Raw genomic sequence first — 21,553 nt, forward strand, 5'->3', positions numbered from 1 at the left:
CTCGAATTCAGTGACTCAGCAAGCCTAGTCCCACGCGTGGCTACCCTATAGTAGGTTCGTACCCCTTACGGACCGTAAGGGATAAGGCTTACGGTCCGTAAGCATGTCAATTTTCGTGTATAAATAGCAGACATTGGCATTCGATTTCTGCTGTTCAAACGACGCTCAATTTCTAAATTGACGTCGAGTTATTCACTTTACAACACACAAATCACTAATTGGTGTAGCGGGGTGCTGCTACGATGCCGGGTATTAACTCGATCGCTGTTCAATTCTTTTCTTTCCGTCAGCTTTTATTTTTGTAAATAATAGCTCGGGATTTTTCCCTCTAAATCCCTAAACTCTGCTCGTTATTAGAGTAATAACTCTAATCGCTGCTACGATTCAATCTCCGATCGATTATAACTATCCAACGATTGTCTGAGTGCTGCTCAAATTGGGTTATACTTTGTTATTCATTGTGACTTCGACTTGAATGTCTGAGTGCTGTCCGAACTCGGGCTATACTCTGTCATTCGTTGTGAATCCGCTGAATTGTTAAGTATTACACTTGTAAATCGTTGTGAGGGTTTTTATCTCGTGATTATCGTTAAAGTTGTATTGAGTTAATACACTAATACGAGTCCTTGTGTCTAGAAATTAGAACTCATAATCAGGAAATTGTTAAACTAGTATATTAAACTTAGCTATTAAGATAATTTAATGGGTTAGAAAACTTACTAGCTACGACAACTTAACATGAAAGGAAACTTAAGTAAGCTAAGTAAGTGAATTAATCAGCTAGTTATGTTATTTAATTAATCGGCTAAATAAATTACTTGATTAAACCATTAGAATTAATTAATCGGTCATGTAAGATTAATTAATCAGTTAATCAATATTAATTAAGCTAAGCAAGATTAATTAAGCTAACTAAGTTATTTAGTTAAATGGATAAGCAAACTTAATAGTTAAGCAAACTTAATAGTTAAGGAAACTTAATAGTTAAGGAAACTTAATGGTTAAGGAAACTTCCTAGCTAAGGAATAATGAAATGACTCATCTTTATCGGAATCAGTATCATCCTCCATGACGACGTTGTCATAATCATTCACTTCAGATACATTCTTGAAAACATAACTTTCAGCTTCATTCAGGTTTATCTTCTCTAACACTTCTTCGAAATCAAATTTGAACGATTCATCGGTTATACCCAATCTCTCCATCAACTTTTCACAACTGTAATTATGAACATATTCACCCTCTTAAACGTCGTAAGAGAGATAGATAACCTTTAGTGTATCAGCTGGAATAGAGTTAATTGGAACAGCCTCTGTGAAGATTCCAGCTGATTCTTCATCGTGAATAGCACCCGAACCACTCTCCCCCTTAGGGTCAGCTACATCTCTTTCTTCGTTCTATGCATCATCCAAATAATTCATCACTTGATAATCACCAGAACGCTTAACTATCTGAAGATTTCCGCCTCCACCTTGATCATCATCACTATCTTTGTAATCATCGATGGCTTTGAATCCATCATCTTTTTCTTCTTCATCCTCATCTTCATCTTCGTCGTCATCATCATTACTGTATTCGATGATATTTTGTTTTCCTTTGTCTTTAGTTGCCTCTGCTGCTTCCTCAGCTGCTTTCTTTTCTCTTTCTGTCCTCTGAGCCTCAACTCTTCAGATCTCTACTTGATTGAATTCAGCCTTAACGTTTGTCCCATCTTGCTTTCAAATACAGCATACAGCATCTCGATTTGTTTTGATTTCAGCTTCTTGTCTGCTTTGTGGTTGTTAACCATCTTCTTCAATATCTCATTCTTTGACATCAACATTGTATTCGAAGTAGACAACTGTTCGTTCGTAGTCACTAAGCCTTGAACAACTTCATTAAGCGCAACATTCCCAGCTTCAAGACTTACGACCTTTTCATTCAACGATTGAACCTCATTATTCAAAACCACATTCTCTGCTTCTAAGTTTTTCATCTTCTCATCTGAAGCAGCTTTTTCTTTTTCAAGTTTTGAAACTCTGTCTTCCACAGCTTTTGTTCTATTATCATCAAAGAATGACATATCAGGAACATCGTCTAAGCTCACCGGTTTAGAACCAAACACCAGAATATCACCAAACATTTGATTAAACTCTGCAGAATGTTGTGATTGCCATGGTGTTGATGTTTTCTTTGTTGTAGACCCTGGTTCTTGAACTGTTTGATGTTACTGTGGAGGAGTTTGATGTTGAACTGGTTCTTGAACCGATTGTTGGATTGGAGATCTTGGTGGCATCTGAATCGGTATTTCAAATTGTTCAAAAGTTGAAGTTGCAACTCTTTTTGGTTCTTTTTGAACAGGTTCAGAAACAATTGTCACTTTAATGGTTTTCACCGTACTCTTGCGTGCCTTCTTTGGTGTAGGAGAATCAATTCTTTGAGACATTCTTTTCAATCTCCCTTTCTTTATCTTCTGTGCTTCAGCACCAGACGGCTCATATGTAACATCTTCTCCGTCACTGTTTTTCTTTTTCGTAGATGCTTTTTCTTTCTTTTCCTTCCACTTTTTCATTGGATCTCCTTTTGTTGGCGCAATTTTCGTCAGAGGAATATCACTTTCAGTAGAACTATCATCACTTTCAACATTTTCACCACCAACATTCACATAACCTTGAACATTCTCTTCAACATTAACAGTAGCTCCAAAGGCTAAGTATTCTATTTCTTGAGTCGTGTTAACACCAGAAGTACCTGCATCACTCGTTTCTACATTTTCATCAGCATTCTGAACCTCATCATCACTTGGTTCATCAATTAGCAGTCTTTGTACAGGTTTCTTCTTTGGAGTACCACTTCTACTTTTCTTTTTCTTTTCTTCGTCTTTTATGAACCACTTTGATCTCTTTAACTCAAACAATTCCATCTTTTCATTCTCGTTGCCAGAATCACTGTCATCATGACGCCATTTGTTGTTCAACGGAGGAATATAATTTGGCTTTTCAATACTTGTGAACTTCCTTCTTGTTGGAGGAGCTTTCTTCTTCTTGCACACTTGAAGTCTTTCAAGTGTTGAGTTTGTCATATGATCAAGGATTAGCTCATCTTTTTCATTCTTTTCCAAATTCTTAATCTTATCGTCCAAAATCATTTGTATGAATCTTGGATATTGCAGAAACTTTTCGTCAGCTGCATTGGCTTTCATATGCTCAAAGATCACTTGTGAAATATTGTATGGACGATTAAAGATCAACGCAGTGACCATGCAGATTATGTAGTCAACAGATACATCGTATCCACCTTTTCTATGCCCCATGGCATGGATCACGGGATGCACCAAGAATTTGTAAGGAAGTGAAAGATTCTGCTTGTTGTAGTGGCTATCATTTACAAATCCCGTGTAACCCATCCTGAACCACAAAGCCTTGCATAAACGTTCAGAAAGACCAACTGGATCGCCATCTTCATGTTTAAGATCAAGAACTCTTCGAATATCTGCAACAGTGATAATTACTTCCATGTCTTTATCCTTACAGTCTTCCTTTATTTGAGCAAATGAATGAATCGCTTTATCTTCTTCCACATATCTTGCACTGTTCTAGAAACGTTCTATGTGCAATTTATATGCTTTGTGTTTGTCTGTTAGCGCTTTCTTTAGACGACTTCGATCAATGAATTCAAGAATATCTTCAAACGGTTTCATCTTCGGTAATGTCTTGTTCAAAGTACAACAAATATTGTGCTTTGAATCGAAATTAGTCGCCTTAGCCTGTAAAACACAATCCAACACTTAGAATTTTCTGCACATATTTCGAAAAATTTCCAACTTTCAAAAACTTCAACTTTGGAATGAGTCAACATTAGGACGAATTCTATTTGGTTGAATTTGGGTTTAGATGCACTTAAGTTAGTGCTAATAATGATTTATGGTTTAATAAGATAAATTTGTTGCAAGGTTCAATTTTTAACCTTTATTATTAAAGGATCTAGGATCCTCATAATTTTGCATAAAATGTCTTTCATACAAACTATGTATACATTTTCAAACATGATAAATTTTTAACTAAACTCAATAAAGCGATATAAAGGACATAACATATAGTTAAAAGTTTAATATCATTAAAACCCATTAATATTTATCAAAAGTACCCGGCCTGGATTTCACCAGCAAAAGTGTGGACCATCCACCCAGGTCGGATCGAGTTTACCTAACGATTAAAGTTTTGTGCAGAAATTTAAAGAACGAAATAACAAAGGTTTCATCCCCCAAACAGAGGATCCCTCCAATTTTGTCATCCTACTTAATGTCAGAAGGATCAGTGATCCTTAAACCTAAAGCTATTGTTCAGAGTTATTACAACCCCAAATTGTTTAGACAAAAACACCAAAACATAAAAACTAAAAAAGTGAGCTCGGGCCTCGTCTAAATTATCCTTCACTGCCCATTGTTGCGCTATCACCTCCACCACCACCTTCAATCGTCTTTCCAACCTCCTTTATCACCCCGCTAGTTCCTGCTTCACCCGCATCCACAGCTACCTGCTCCGGCTCCTCATCACCACCGAGGTTCCTTAACGCCATCTCCCAGGAAGCTATCTCCCAAGCTGACCGGTCAAAGCTGGGATCCATCGCCTCTTGGGCCATTTTGATTCGAGCTTAGAGGATGGCCCGTGCAACACAAATTTTGGCTTTGTCGGTTACAATCATAGCAGCCTCATGGATCCCCACCTTGGCGTGTAACAACTGCTCTTCCAAGTCTCTTTTCTCCTTCTTGGTTGACTTGGAGATTATCATACTGTTGATATCATCAAGGAAGAAAGCTGCAGACTTGGGGGTGGATTTCTGAACACCTGACCATCAAATATCAAAAAGATAAGTACTTGACTTAATTTTTATTATCTATATACATCCTACATTCTGTGGTTACTTACTTGATATGTTATAGGATGAAGAGGTTTGAACATCTTCGGCAAGATCCTGGATCCTTATCTTGAATGTTCTGTCTATAGGATCAAGTTCCAGAAAAGCTTTTGCACAATCAGTAGTTCCCAGAAGTTCAGCAAGGCCTGCAAAATTCTTCACTGCAAGATGAAAACAAAATCAATAGACAATCAGAGTGTAAGCAAGTTACATTGTGAGGCTCATTCGTACACGGGTTTAAAAACGCTTATTATAGACGTATGGACATTTAACAAAAGTTTTTGCCATTTATTAACATGTACAAATCCAAAATTTACAACGAAACATACTAACATGATAAGTTTTAAACACAATCTTACAAACGTATGACTATACTTAACATAAGTACAAAACGTTTTTGACCCGTTTGAACATCAAAACACGGAAGCGTGGTATGCGATTGATGTGTTCGTTCCATGCTTTGCGCCACCTAACACGATGATTTACCTACAACCATACCGAACAATTTAGTTATATCATATTTAACTAACCTAGAATTTAAAACCTTCCGTCAAACGTGATAATAATCCCTTCATTAACATTCATTGAATCATGCTTTCTAACGGGTCTTGATGTCAAATCCCTCCAATCTTCTATTTCCGGTTCGACACCAATTCCCGATTCATACATATGTCATTCTTACTTATTCGACCCGTAAGCACGAATCAAACTTCCATGTATTTTCATTTAACACAATATAAATTTATATATACTTAACATAAACATTGTAAATTACTAGTATTTGTAAGTATAAGAACTTACCTCGATAGTTTGAACCTTGTGACTTCTTATCGCTTGATTCTTCTTCTTTCACACCTACACATAGCAAGTTCATACTTAGTTTCTTATTCTTGAATATCCAAACATTCATCTCTTTCTTTTTGACCTTGACCTGGACAATTCATTTTTTTATTTTATAATATTTTTTTCTAAGTGAGGCGGTTGAAAATTTTCAAGGGGTGCCGGTGAAAATTTCCAAGGAGTGCGGTCGAAATTTACAGCGAAAAATAGCACTAAAATTTATTTTTTCAAGGGGTGCGCCCGCCCACCCTCGGCTTAGCCCTTGACCACCAGACTATATGTCAAGATAATGAAGCGCTATACCAGAGATAAATAAAAAAAAATCAAAGAAGTAGGAATTTAGATGCCAAGTCAAACCATCTTCTAGATGGCAAATGGGATTGGGAAACAGGGTTTGGGCAACTGGGGATAAAGAATAAAGAGGAAAAGGATGTCTGAAATGACATAATACCAACGCATGTGGGGGGTGTTAATAAAAAAACGGTGTTAGTGTAAAAGATTAACCTCGATTCTGACGGATTTTAAATTGAAAGGTATACTTATATTGTTTTAATGATATATAAAAGTTGTTTTTTGTAATTTTGTCCGTACTTTACTTTGACGGGATTAAAAAGCTTCAGACTATCCGCTATATTGATTTATTTTTACAACCGTTTGCCTCCTTTATATAAGACAAACAACTTTTCTAATTTTTAAAATGTAAAAATATAGAACGATTGCTCGACTAGCTCGTTACTACAACCTTGGGTTACAAGCTACAATTGATTATTATAACAGTTTTGCTTACCCTTTTTATTATTTAACCTGTTTTTATATAATAAACAATAGTTATAAATCATATTTATATAATAAAATATTGGTTTAGATTAGGTTGAGTTGGGTTGGGTTATGAATGAGAGTGAAAAATTGGATTGGGTTAGATTGTGTAGATGAAAGACAGAAACTTTTTTTTAATGAAAGTATGAGTTGGGTTAGGTTGGATCAAGTCATGATAGTGGATCGTCTAAAAGACTATATGATTCATGGAATTAAAATATAAGCGATTGTTTTAATTCAATTTCTTTTCATGGAATTATAATGATAAAAGTGATTCTTTTAGTTAATCTATTTTGCATGTGATAGGAGTTACTTGCTTTTAGCTCAATATCTTACAGTCATGATATAGTGCAATGATCAATTCTCTATTAAGTTGATTAAACAATTAGAGCATTTTGTATATGGTTTGCTTTCTGTATTTGTTATTATTTTATGTTTTGAACTCCGATACCTTAGCTATAACTACATTTGTAGGTACCAACAAGACAACATATCTTTGTATCATCATGGTGTGACACCATCCAATAGGGGTGATTAGTTTACACATGATATGTCCGTATATTTAAGAGTACATATGTCATTTCTATGTTAGGAGGTATGTGAATCAGATCTTAAACATTATCTTATATTGTGGTGGATGGATGTGTCTGCATCCACATCCATCGCACATTCGGTATGTAGGGTCGATAGTTCCGTGTGAATGACAGTGGTTATCATATCGTCTCGATGGGTTTTGATTTGAGTATAGGATATGATTTGTTTTATTGTATTGATATACTTTGTAACGTATAACTATATGCATTGTTTGTCTTGGGTATATTACCCTCCATTTTCATCATAGTTATTATTCTTTATTCGTTCACTAAGCATTAATTATTTTCAGCCGCTTTTCTTTCTCCACGTCTTGTTTTAGGAAACTCGTGGGAGCCGATAAAGAGAGTAAGGTAGGAACATCAAGGCGAAAAGTTAGTAAAAAGCAATAAATATTTACTGTTACGGCTTTTAAACTTTTTAGTCTTTGTGTTATATTTTGAACTTTGATTGTGTCACAACTAATCCGGGATAAGATAGTTACATTCAAAGCAACAGAAATCTTAGTTTGAATAGACTTGGCTCGGCCACACTTCAATCTCATCCCGACATTAAATTTGTGTATTGATGCTTAAATGCAACTATTAACATAAATACCGTTAATAAATAAATAGAAGTTTCAAGCATGAATTCTGTTAATATTTTTTTAAGAACGACGGCTATTTTATTAAAAATAGAAGACTGGGTCAGCAAGTAGCTAAAGTACCAAACAAAAGAAACAAAGAAAAGACACATTACAAAATTACGTCCCAAATATTAATACTAGCATAAGGGGATCCATACTTCATCACAAGAATGAGTCTTCCTTTATTTTGTCCGCCACTGTCAAAACTGATAAGTCAAGATTGTTAAAAACCACATCATTTTTAGCTTTTCAAATCCTCCACCATGTCGTGTATAAAACTAACTCAACCGTTTTTCCACAATTTAGACGTCTACATTTTTGCGACCTGTTCCCGCAAACTTTTAACCGAGTTGGTGCACCCTTCTTCATGGTTGCCAACTCTGACCGTTTGACCAGAATTTAGTAAACGCCCGTGGAATACTGCAATTTATTATATATTTGTATTTCTTTTAACATTTTGATAAACAATTTTCTTTTAGACAAATATAACGTTGAATAGTTACTATAGTGTGTCCCTTTCTAGATTATATATTTGTTTTTTGAGTTAAATACTTGGTTGGTCCCTGTGGTTTGCAAAAATTTCAAACTTGGTCCCAGTGGTTTACTAATTACACGCGTGGTCCCAAAAGTTATCAAAAATGAACTCGGTTGGTCCCCTGACCAAACCTCTGTTAAATTTCTCAGTTAACTATATGTGAAATGACTATATTACCCTTGAACAATTAAAAGAAATAAAAAACCAATAAAAAAGACTCATCTTCTTCAACCTCCCATCCATCCCCTATTCTTCCCCCTCTTTTGAAAACCCACCAAACCACCATCTCCACCTTCAATCCATCACCACCACCTCCACCCTCACCTTCAACCCAGCCAACCCCCACCCTTCAATTAACAATCGCATTTAACTCTTAACAAGACCATAAATAAAGAAATTTTTAACCCTTCACAAAATAACTTTTTCTAATCAACTTCAATACCCATTTAACCCTTCACAAAATAACCTTCAAACTGTCAAGAGTAATGAAAACAAATACCTTCATAAACAAGTAAAATTACAAGCTTTCATACCTGGATCATGATTTAAACTTGAAACTAGAAGAATTATGCCAGCTATGATGTTAACGGAGGTATTTGAAGACAGGTAGACGCCGGCCGATGTCGATGGTCGCCAACGGTCGATTTGAGAGTACGGTGATTGGCCGGTCGCCGACATTGTTTGAAAGTTCACCATTATGGTATCGTAGAACAAGATATATTAGGTAATGAAGGACTGGTATTTTGTTGTTGCAAAAAAAGTAGAATAACACACATTTATAGCTGAGGAGTATGCAGGTGTAATCGGATTGTTCACCAGTCATGGCTTAATGGGTCACAGGTTGAGGTGAGGGTCAGCAGACGTTTGTGGTTTTAGGCCACATGTTTTATTATGTTTAAATGGAGTCGGCAGACGTTTATGGTCTTGTTAAGAGTTAAATGCGATTGTTAATTGAAGGGTGGGGGTTGGCTGGGTTGAAGGTGAGGGTGGAGGTGGTGGTGATGGATTGAAGGTGGAGATGGTGGTTTGGTGGGTTTTCAAAAGAGGGGGAAGAATAGGGGATGGATGGGAGGTTGAAGAAGATGAGTCTTTTTTATTGGTTTTTTATTTCTTTTAATTGTTCAAGAGCAATATAGTCATTTCACATATAGTTAACTGAGAAATTTAACAGAGGTTTGGTCAGGGGACCAACTGAGTTCATTTTTGATAACTTTTGAAACTACGCGTGTAATTAGTAAACCACTGAGACCAAGTTTGAAATTTTTGCAAACCACAGAGACCAACCAAGTATTTAACTCTTTGTTTTTTCTTTTAACATTTTAATAAACAATTTTCTTTTAGACAAATATAACGTTGAATAGTTACTACAGTGTGTCCCTTTCTAGAACAACTTATTGTAGGGCGTCATATAAATTCGATGGTGACGTAATTAGCTTTCACTAATAATGAAAACTAATTTAACATTTTTAAAGGGTTAATGAAAAATGATGAAGTAAATCTCCGTAACCATTTTATCACTTTGGCCTTTAAAATTTGCTATTAGCTTTTTAATTTTATTGTTTTAACATTTCAACAGCCTTAATAAATTTACATATATTTAACTGTTTGATTTTTTTTCGATGTTTTTTTTGTAAGTGCTTAAGTGGCAATAATGGTGACCGGGGTCGGGTGGCAATAGCACTCTTTTCTTTCATTCAACCCTCAATTTCAAGTGCAAGTGCTTTGTGTAATTACTCTTGGTTAATCTTGTGGTTGTTAAAACATATGAGCCGGCTATCATTGCCTTTTATTTTTCAATGTGTTCTCTTTGTTTTTTACTTCTTCTATCCCGTTGTTATCTCAAGAATAAAAGTTCTCTTCATTCGGCAACAAAAGTCTTAAATATATATGTTGAAGGATCATCTATGAAGTCCTGGTTTCTTGCATATATATTATGTTTAGATTATTTATATTCTTCTGTATTGGCTGTATTGCAACCATTTTGGTCTGTTTCTTTGGTTGTTTCTTGTATGAACCATTGAGTTCTTGAATATTTTGTTTTCTACTAAACCTAACATCTTCTCTCTTTTTACATCATTGGTGTAAAATTTTATGAATCAAACCACAAATACAAGACAACACAAGAAATAGCGATAAAACAGTGATAAAATCTTATTTATCCAACCCTAAAATATTTGCCCCCCAAAATACCCAACTGATCTTACAATAGTAAGATCAAATGATACAAAGTACAGAAAGTACACAGATGATCATCAACCGATGATCAACAATACAGAAATACAATCACAACAAAGAATAATCTCTCAGATACAGATGAGAGATTATTGGTATAATCTCCGTCTCAAAACCCTAACGAAGAACAACAAGAGAGAGAAAGTGAACTGATCAACTGAACTAAGAAAGAGAAGATCCACTCTTTTATATTGTGAAACTTTGTAAGTTTCATCTCAGCCCAGCACTTACAATCCAAGACAGCTTCAGTCCTCATAATTACACAAAGCCCCCTCAGATATTTTACCATCTGTTACAACAACTTAACAAACATATCAGTCCAGTAACAACTATAGTAACAGCCCAGTAACAACAATACACAATAGAGGCCCAACTAAACCAAGTGAAAGATAATAGGCAGCCCAATAATTTTAACATCCCCCCTTCATTCAATTGGTTTGAACATATCAATTAAGCCTAACCTTTTACAAAACTCTTCATGCTGTAAAGCATTTAGACCTTTTGTAAAAATATTAGCAAGTTGACTTTCAGAGTCAACTTTAGTAGGACTTATAATGCCAACAGCCACTTTTTCTCTTAAGAAATGAAGATCCAATTCAAAATGTTTAGTTCTTTCGTGAAACACTGGATTAGCTGCTATTGACATAGCAGCTTGACTGTCACAATTTAAAACCATTGGTAATTTACAGTTAACACTCAATTCAGACAATAAGTTTCTTAACCACATAAGCTCACAAGTAGCAGAGCACATAGCTCTGTACTCAGCTTCTGCAGTGGACCTTGAAACAGTGGCTTGTTTCTTGCTCTTCCAAGAAACAAGACACTCTCCTAGAAAGACACAATACCCAGTTACTGATTTTCGAGTAGACAAACATTTTGCCCAATCTGAATCAGCAAATCCATATAGATCCAGGTTAACACTCTTTTTAAAACTTAATCCTTTACCAGGATTCTGCTTCAAATACCTTAACAACCTTAAGGCTAATTCTAAATGCACTTCTTTTGGGGGTATGCATTAACTGACTTAAAAACTGCACTGTATAACTAATATCAGGTCTTGTAAGAGACAAGTAAATCAGTTTTCCAATGAGTTTTTGAAATCCAGTAACATTTTGAAGTAATTGATGACTTTTATCAATTTTAGAAGTGACCAAAGAGCTTTGTTCTATTGGTGTATTAACAGGTTTACACCCTAAATAACCAAACTCATTTAAGAGTTCTAAACAATATTTCCTTTGATTAAGACAAACAATATCTTTATCATATAACACTTCAATACCTAGAAAATATTTTAGAACTCCTAAATCTTTTATCTTAAAAGTTTCATTTAAAACATGTTTAACATTTTTAATCTCGATATCAGAATTTCCAGTAATCACAATGTCATCAACATACACTAACAGAAACACAGTAACACTTTCTTTGGACATAACAAACAAGGAATGATCACATTTGCTTTGCACAAAACCAATACTTAACAAGACATCAGTCAACCTTTCATTCCATTTCCTAGGTGCCTGTTTAAGGCCATACAAAGATTTAACAAGTTTGCACACTTTTGATTCATTTTTAGAATAATATCCTTGTGGCAATTTCACATAGACATCTTCAGTTATAGAACCATGTAAAAAAGCATTATCTACATCAAGTTGATATAATGGCCATTGAAAATATACAGCTAAAGTTATAACAACTCTAACAGAAACCATTTTAACTACAGGTGAGAAAGTCTCTCCAAAGTCAGGACCTTCTCTTTGATTAAAGCCTTTTGCAACAAGTCTGGCTTTAAAATGTTCAATTTCACCATTAGACTTATATTTAACTCTATACACCCATTTACAACCAATAGCCTTCCTACCGTGAGGAAGGTCAGCAAGAACCCAGGTATTATTTCTAAACAAAGCCTCCATTTCTTTGTTCATAGCTTCTACCCACCTGGGATCTTTAGAAGCTTCTTCATAACAAGAAGGTTCAACAGTTTTGTTTAAAGAAGTAGTAAAGCACAAATTATCAGCAGACAAGCATGAATAACTAACAACTTTATCTAAACTATATTTTACTTTACTATTAAGCACAAAATTTTCAAAATTTTTAGGCACAACAACTTTCCTATTTGATCTCCTAAGAGAAGAACTTGTTCCCTCAGATGGGTTGCTCTCATCATGTGAGATACTAGTGTCCTCTGCCCTACCAGATCCTTCTCTATCACTACTTTCAACTCCAATCATAGAATGTTGATGTTCAACATTACTTGGAGTGGCAGATGTAGAGGGGATTGGTTGCTGATCATCACCAGTAACCTCATGAGATTCATGACTCCCCTCTTCATCATTGGGAACTACAGGATCAGTTGTTAATACTTCAACACTATCAAAAAAATTTAAATGATTTAAACTACTAGACAAAGTTTTATCTTGATTGGTTAACTGAATTGATTTATAAGGAAACACAGTTTCATAAAACTTTACATCTCTGGAAAAAAACTCTTTTTTATTATCTAAACTCCATAACTTGTAACCTTTTTTAACATTTGAATAACCAATCAAGACACACTTTTCATCATTAAAAGACAATTTATCTAGATCATTCAAAATAGTGCTAAAGCACAAACAACCAAATATCCTAAGATGTGCAAGGGAAGGTTTAAAACCAAACATTAACTCATATGGACTTTTGCCTAGAAGAACAGATGAAGGTAACCTGTTAATAAGATAAACAGCAGTTAAGATGCAATCAGACCAGAAACTAAGAGGAACACCACTTTGGAACAACAGAGATCTTGCCAAATTTAAAAGATGTCGATGTTTCCTTTCAACCACACCATTTTGTTGTGGTGTATAAGAACAAGAAGTTTGATGTAAAATACCTTTAGTTTTACAAAAGTTATTTATTTTACTATTAATAAACTCAGTTCCATTATCACTCCTAAATATTTTAACCTTTTTCTTAAACTGAGTTAGAATTAACTCGTAAAAACTCTCAATATTTTCAAAAACTTCCATTTTGTTTTTTAAAAGATAGCACCAAACAACACGAGAATAATCATCAACAACAGTTAAAAAAATATTTAAACCCATCTCTACTAGTTAATTTATAAGGTCCCCAAACATCCAAATGAACAAGATCACCTACATTTTTGGTTTTATGTTCACTTAATGGAAAAGGAACTCTAACTTGTTTAGCCCTATGACAGGTTTCACATGGATTTTTTACAATATCAACAACACCTAGATCACCTTTTAAGATTGACAAGATCTGATCAGCAGGATGTCCTAATCTACTGTGCCATAAATTACTGTTGTTCAAACTATTAAAACACAAATTAGCAAGATTACCACCTTTGTTAACAAAGTATAGACCATTATCCTGTTTACCAGTCACCAGGATTCTCCCTGATTTCGAATCCTGAAGCAAACAATTGCTTTCATTAAACACAACATTGATATGATTATCTTTAGACAACTTGTAAACAGATAAGAGATTAACATTGTAAGTTGGAACAAAGAACACATCATTTAAAATGACATCTTTAGCAAGTTTTATACTTCCAATTTTAGAAACTTTAGCTTTGGTTCCATTAGGATGAGAAACAGTTAGATCATACTCAGACACATCAATACAATTAAACATATCCTTATCAGTTTTAACCATGTGCTGATTAGCACCAGAATCACAAATCCAATTATAATCAAATCCAAAATTGATCAAACTAGAACAACAAACAAACTTTCCTAAAGAATTAAACACACAGCTAGACTCACCTCACATATTAGAAGGTTGAGACTCAGTACTGGTTTTTTCACCCACAAGATTCAGAAGTTTAGCAACCTGTTCTGGAGAAAAAGGAGACACAGATGGAACAGATGACACATTTGACCTAGAGTTTGAAAAATTTTTCCCAACCTGACCTCCAGGTTTCTTTTTGAACCCTGAAGGGTACCCAACCAATTCAAAACATCTATCAACAGTGTGACCAATTTTATTACAATGAGTACATTTAAGGTTAGGATTAGGTCCTCTAAATTCTTTCTTTTTTTGTTCAAAGGTTTGATTTGTTTTAGAAATAAAAGACACATTTTGACCTTTTGATCCTACACTTGTGTTTCTATGTGATTCTTCTCTGGACACAATTGAAAAAGCAACCTTGACTGAAGGTAATGGCTCTCTAGTTAACAAATTTGTTCTTACAGGTTGATAGACATCATCTAAACCCATAAGAAACTGCATAAGTTTGATTAAAGTAGAAAAGTCATTATAATCTTTGGCTGCATGACATGAACAAGCAGGCAGTTGAAGAACAGCATCAAATTGTTTCCACATTGTATTTAGCTTATGATAATATTCAGAAACTGAACTGCCATTTTGAGTAATACAGTTGATTTTTTTATAAAGATCATACACTATAGAGCCATCAACTTTATCATAAGTTTCTTTCAAGTCTGTCCAGACTTCAGAAGCTAATTTTGACAAAACTTGTCCTAAGTACAATTCTTCTTAAACAGAGTTTAATAACCAACTTAAGACAACAGAGTTACATATGTCCCATTGACTACTTAAAATAGGGTCATCAGTATTCTTTTTACATTTACCATCAATGAAACCAAACTTGTTTTTAGCTTCTAGAGCCAATTTCATAGCACTAGACCAAACCCTATAGTTCTCAGTACCTTTTAATTTTATACCAACAATTGTTAAAGAACTTGAATCACTAGGATGTAAAAACAAAGGGTCACCTATATCTAGCTTGCTAATCAAGGTCTGAGATGAACCAGCATTATCATCTTTACCAGTCATGATTAACCAATAACAGATCACAAAGTACAAACAACAAATATAGCACAGATAATATCAATCAATACAAGAATAAGACTCAAAGGCGAAGCTGTATCAGTGTCAAGATTCCAGGTTCATCACTTTTAGTGCATGGACATGTCTTAATACAGGAGCCAAACAAAAAACACAACAACTCAAGAAAAAAGTTACAACAAATACAACCAAATAAAGTGCCGGTCCTCACTACCCCGACTTCAACTAATCCAATCAACAGAAAATAAAAGAAAGAGAGATAGAACAATCTCACAGTGGGTGCTAGCAACTCCAAAAAACCCAGATCTAAAGTTCACAAGAACTTGTAGATCCAAATCAGTCAACAACAAGAGTGATACACTGGTCAGTTTGCCCTAAACCTTCAAGGATTTAGAGACCAACACAGAGTATAACAACCACCAGAAGAAAGGAGATCTTCACCACTTCCAAGAAACCCTAGTTAGGGTTTCAACGTCTCGAAGAACTTGCCCAAGATCTAACAGATCTGATACTAACAGACAACAGATCTGCACACTTGAAGCAGACCTAATCACAAAAACAACAGAAACAAATCAGATCAACAGCGGAAACAAGATCGGATCAAGAGCAAAAGCTCTGATACCATGTAAAATTTTATGAATCAAACCACAAATACAAGACAACACAAGAAATAGCGACAAAACGGTGACAAAATCTTATTTATCCAACCCTAAAATATTTGCCCCCCAAAATACCCAACTGATCTTACAATAGTAAGATCAAACGATACAAAGTACAGAAAGTACACAGATGATCATCAACTGATGATCAACAATACAGAAATACAATCACAACAAAGAATAATCTCTCAGACACAGATGAGAGATTATTCGTATAATCTCCGTCTCAAAACCCTAACGAAGAACAACAAGAGAGAGAAAGTGAACTGATCAACTGAACTAAGAAAGAGAAGATCCACTCTTTTATATTGTGAAACTTTGTAAGTTTCATCTCAGCCCAGCACTTACAATCCAAAACAGCTTCAGTCCTCATAATTACACAAAGCCCCCTTAGATATTTTACCATTTGTTACAACAACTTAACAAACATATCAGTCCAGTAACAACTATAGTAACAGCCCAGTAACAACAATACACAATAGATGGCCAACTAAACCAAGTGAATGATAAGTAAATGATAATAGGCAGCCCAATAATTTTAACAATTGGCCCCTAACCCAGTAACCCACCGCCACCGCCACCATACAGCGTCACCACCACCAAACAGCACCACCACCTAATCTTCTTTTGTCTCTTAATCTATCTCCCTCTCTATTTCTCTAAACTTCTTTCCCATCGCCAGATTTTCGGTACCGGTTTGGTACGGTTCGGTACCGGTATTTAAGGGTAAAAACCGGTACCGAACCGGTACCGAAAATACTAAAAGTCGGTACCGAAAAAGTATCCGGTTCGGTAAATTCGGTACCGGTACCAGGAACGATTTGCTCATCCCTATTGAAAACAATTTATGCAAACAGTACAACAACCATAAGCCAGAAGTTGTGCAGTGGCGAAGCTTGAGATTTCCGACCGAGGGGGCGGAAGTAACCGGACCCTAAAAAATTCTATAAAACAGGGGGATCGAAAACGTATATACCCAATAATTTCTATACGAAAACTATATACTCTCCACTACTGAGCGAAAAGTTCGGGGGGTCGGCCGCCCCCTCCCGCCCCTTAAAAGCTTCGCCCATGGTTGTGCTAATTCATATATTATAAATATAAATATAAATATAAATATAAATATAAATGTACTCGTATTATGTTTATAAATAAATCAATAAATACAAATGTACTCGTATTATATTTATAAATAAATCAATACCTTTTCCTTCCATGTGAATTTTAGAATATATTAGAATTTATAGAATAAAAAAAGAATGGACACACCATCGATTGATAATCTGAAATACATCCCAATTTTATAATCATGGAACAATTGTCGAGAGTAGGGTGGTATTTTCTTACATAGAAACTTGAGTTAATTTTGTGTAACACATAAGATATTTAGTTACTATTAGATAAATTTTTCCATGACTACATATAAAGATGAAGCAATAACAAATATATTTTAAGAAGGTAGAAGTCGTCAAAATTTCGGATCACCAATCACTGAGAAGGTGTATGCAGGCTGGAGTACAGGTTACACTTAACACTCAAAGATTTCGTGTAGCTCAGGTGGGTGCCAATTAAAGTAGTGTGTTTTATGTGGGGAATGATGCAATAGTGTATTCCAACTGCTATGAATCTTCAGCAAAGGGGTATAATGGTTAGCTCTACAAGATGCAAATGGTGTATACTTCAAGATGAAACAATATTACAACACATGTTTTACTCCGGCCAACTTACAAGAGAAATATGTTCCAGACTAACAGAATGGTGTGGTATCTTTGATAGCTTAATATGTCATAATACCACCATAACTAATATATATATTAAACCCATAGAAATCATTTAAAAATAAATTACATAACCATAAGAAACACAAATAAAACATCATTATTTAATTAGTAGCATACAAGCATATTAATTATTAGATTACACAAACTGATCAAACCATGATTATTCTTTAAGCCTCAAAAGCCACCTTCGGAAAGGTCTTGGAGATTCCGGTTGGCGTTTTCATTGTAACTTTGTCACTTGTGGGATCTTCAACGAAGATCTCGATGAGTGAGATCCATATCATCACCTCTTTAGACTTCACTCCTGATAACTTTTTAATCTTACATTTCTCAAAATAGGAAGTGATCTCTTTGGCATATGACACTTGCTTTCCGACCTTCTCAAACTTGTGTGTGATCTCATTCTTTTGTTTGACCCACACGAATCCAGTTTCTTTTACGTAACCAAGTTCCTCAACATCCTCCACGGGCAAGAGGCCATCTGGAAGACAGTATTCTCTTAAAAGAGACTTAGCTTTTTCCTTGCAAACTTCATTTCCAGTAAAAATTTCTGCCTTTGCTCTAACCTCAGGAGTGATTGGCGACATTTCCGGTGGCCCAAGTAGAATGAATTTGGTTGAGTAAGTACTTGTTTGTATGAGATCTTGTGTTGTAGAGGTGATGGAATGCTTTGGCCTCTTCGTCCATATTTATAAGTAGTTGGATAAGTTAATGACCTTGATGTTTGTTTTAATTACTTAGATGCCCCTTTCACACATCACGTTTTTTTCTCATTAGTTTGATTTCTTTCAACAATCTAGCTTTTGTCGTTACATATATTTCATCCCACCCTAAAATATTAATACGTGTTGTAGAATATCAACATTTTTTCAGGCTTATTAACATTTTATAAAATATAAGTTTATATTAACCCAATTTCAAGCTTAGTAACATTTTATAAAATATAACTTTATATTGATCCAAGAAAAGTGGTAATTATTGTTTAATGTGACCCATTGTATTATAGTCTAGTGACATTTTAGGCGTGAGATAAACTCTTAGGATCATTAGGTTTTGGATTTGATTCTCACAAGAGAGTACTCTAGTCTTCCGTCAATGATCCAAATTTGCTGTTAAAAAAAAGTTTATTGTGACTTAGAAATCATTGAAGTCTAGCGTAAATCTCACAGCTTATACATAAAGATTGTTTACAAAATTAAATACAAAAACATAAAGGTTGTTTACTAAATTTAAAGGTTGTTTACTAAATTTAATACAAAAACATAAAGGTTGTTTACAAAATTTAATACAAAAATTCGAACACATTTAAAGGTTGTTTACTAAAATTAATACAAAAATTGCTGACATGTTTTTCTTTCACCGAATATTTGAAAAATGTTTGCCCTCTTACAACAATGTATATGATTTTTAGGATAGATGTTAAAATAACATACAAACACGTAAAGTGTTCGGAGAGGGTGAGATGAGGGCAAATTTTACAACCAATGGCGGACCCACACTATGTGGGTTCCCGGACACCAAAGTTTTTCAAAAAGTTAGGAGAGACGGTATGTTAAATTTTTTACGGACCTAATAAGAAAAATTAGATAGAAACCATTGTAACAAGATGAAGGTTGGTATGGAGGTAAATTAGTTAACTTGTAACTAAAAGATCACGGATTTGATTCTCAGTATGGCTCTTTATTAGCTTTCACCTTTATTGCCTTCATTAGATCAAAACACAACAGCCTTCGAGTCCTTCCCCTTCTAATAAAATGAAAGGAGTTGGTCGGTATCAAGTTTAATATTTACTTTTAGAATACTATAATAAAAAGATTAATAAACTGAATTATATTGTATGGAAAAATCAAAGGTATAGAAAAACTCAAAGGTAATACTAAAATTTATAAGTTTGTTTAAATATATTAAAAGAATCCAATATCAAGTTACTTGAGTTAATCGCCATTGCAGCTATAGCTGGGTGGTAGAGGCTCTTGCCTCTTGGAAAAAAGACCAGGGTTCAAATCCTGACATAGGGTGTAGTTTAGTATTTATTGGTGTAATTTAGAAGTAGGAGTAATGTAACTTTTGTCATTCAAAAAAACTTGAGTTAATCGACAATTTTTTTTTTAATTTTATATTTTTAAACTAAATTTGAATTAACAATTTAACTCAATTTTATATATTTTAATCCAATATCATTTTAATGGCTTAAGATGATGTGGCGGGTTACATGGATAAGAGAGGGGAGAACATCCACAACTAAGGGCGGAGGGAGAAGAGAGAAAAGGATGGTTGCAAGAGGGGAAATGGGACCCACTGGTCTGGCGCCTGGTGCATAGGAGGGGGAGAAGGGCTGGGCAGTTTGAGAAGGCACCGGGCAGGGGATAAGAGCGGAAGGGAAGGGCATGCTGCATTGGAGATAGTCTTATTACATGTTGTTTACTAAACTTTGGAAAGTATACTCACTCCCATCAATCAAATAAAAAAAGAAAATAAGGAGAAATGATATTATAATGAAATGCTTTATAAAATTATGAGTATACTTTTATAACGTACTTGTTTTTATCACTTTATGCTATTTGGATTATGATTAAAATCACCAGCGAAGCTTTATCGCGGCCGGGGGGGGGGGATTTTCGCTCGTATTGTTAATTTTAACGAAAATTTTAGAATTCTTTTTTGTAGTGTAAAATATTGGAATTTTAAGAGTTCGCCCCCTACTGAGTTTTCGTTCAAGCTTTAAACATGTCACTTGAAGAAGAATGTATTTTCTAGTTTAAGCTTTTAAGATGTTAAGTCAGATTGTACAAGAGAAAGTTGTTTAAATAGCTACGAGGAAAGAGAACCCAAGATATCTTGAGATGCGATACGTTTGATCCATGCTTGAACCGTGCTATCAGCCAACATAGCTACAATACCAAATCTCAACTCCAAACACATACCAACTAATGAAGATGATGAGTAGGCATTGTCGAGTACGGTTATGACAATGTGGCCCTCCCCCCCCCCCTCCCCCCCTCTCTAATTTTTTTAAAAATCGAAAAAAACTTGTTTGGATTAAATTAAAAGAATTTTAAAATTGTTTAAATTGATAACATAAATATATAACTTAAAAAAATATATAAAAGAGAAAGTAACATAAATATATTCCTAAGCAACTCTTAAATTAATGCATCGACTTTCAAAATTTTCATTTCCCTTCATTTAACTACTAGGTTAGCAACCCGTGTACTACACGGGTAGCATATATATAATGTGAAAATAATTTGTTCATATCTCGTAATTACACAACTTATAATGATAACTACGCGACTCATGCTACAATTATGTACATTGTACATACATAATTAAGTAACTTATAAAAATTATTACGCAACAATGATAATTAAACATGTTATACACACAACACAACACAACACAACACAATAACTACTTTATTTTATTTTATAAATAGTTGATTTTTTTAATGTATAGCAAGAGTATACTTAAATTAAAGATTTTTTTTAAATAATATAAAACATGTTATAATTATTTGTAACAAAAATTTAAAAAATACCATAAATATGGATGTATTATTTTGCTATTTAAAAAGCATATAAAAAAAGATTTCTAGTTTTTTACCATAAATAATCAAAAATAGTGAGAAACAATATGAAGTTGACAAGTGACAAAATTTTAGGTGGATACTCTAAGAATGAGCCAAGTGTACTCCTATTTTTATTTACAATTTTTAGAGATTTGAATAATATAGAAATAAGGATCTTCAAAAATTCTCATGTACTTCACACAT

General features: G+C 34.3%; 2 protein-coding genes across 2 annotated transcripts; both read right to left on the reverse strand.

Moving 5' to 3' along the window:
* Nucleotides 1–1,001: 1,001 nt before the first annotated feature.
* Nucleotides 1,002–2,122, reverse strand: LOC110942893 (ESF1 homolog). The gene is made up of 4 exons (XM_022184655.1): nucleotides 1,734–2,122; nucleotides 1,449–1,665; nucleotides 1,272–1,397; nucleotides 1,002–1,208 (listed from the first exon to the last, which is right to left on the reverse strand). The coding sequence occupies exons 1-4, from the start codon at nucleotides 2,120–2,122 to the stop codon at nucleotides 1,002–1,004; spliced, it is 939 nt and encodes a 312-aa protein (XP_022040347.1).
* Nucleotides 2,123–17,948: 15,826 nt separating this feature from the next.
* LOC110942892 lies at nucleotides 17,949–18,368 on the reverse strand. The gene has a single exon (XM_022184654.1). It carries the CDS (start codon nucleotides 18,366–18,368, stop codon nucleotides 17,949–17,951), a length of 420 nt encoding a protein of 139 aa, XP_022040346.1.
* Between the last annotated feature and the right edge of the window lie 3,185 nt (nucleotides 18,369–21,553).

This window comes from Helianthus annuus, chromosome 5, assembly GCF_002127325.2.
Source record: "Helianthus annuus cultivar XRQ/B chromosome 5, HanXRQr2.0-SUNRISE, whole genome shotgun sequence".
NCBI classification, from domain to species: Eukaryota; Viridiplantae; Streptophyta; class Magnoliopsida; order Asterales; family Asteraceae; genus Helianthus; species Helianthus annuus.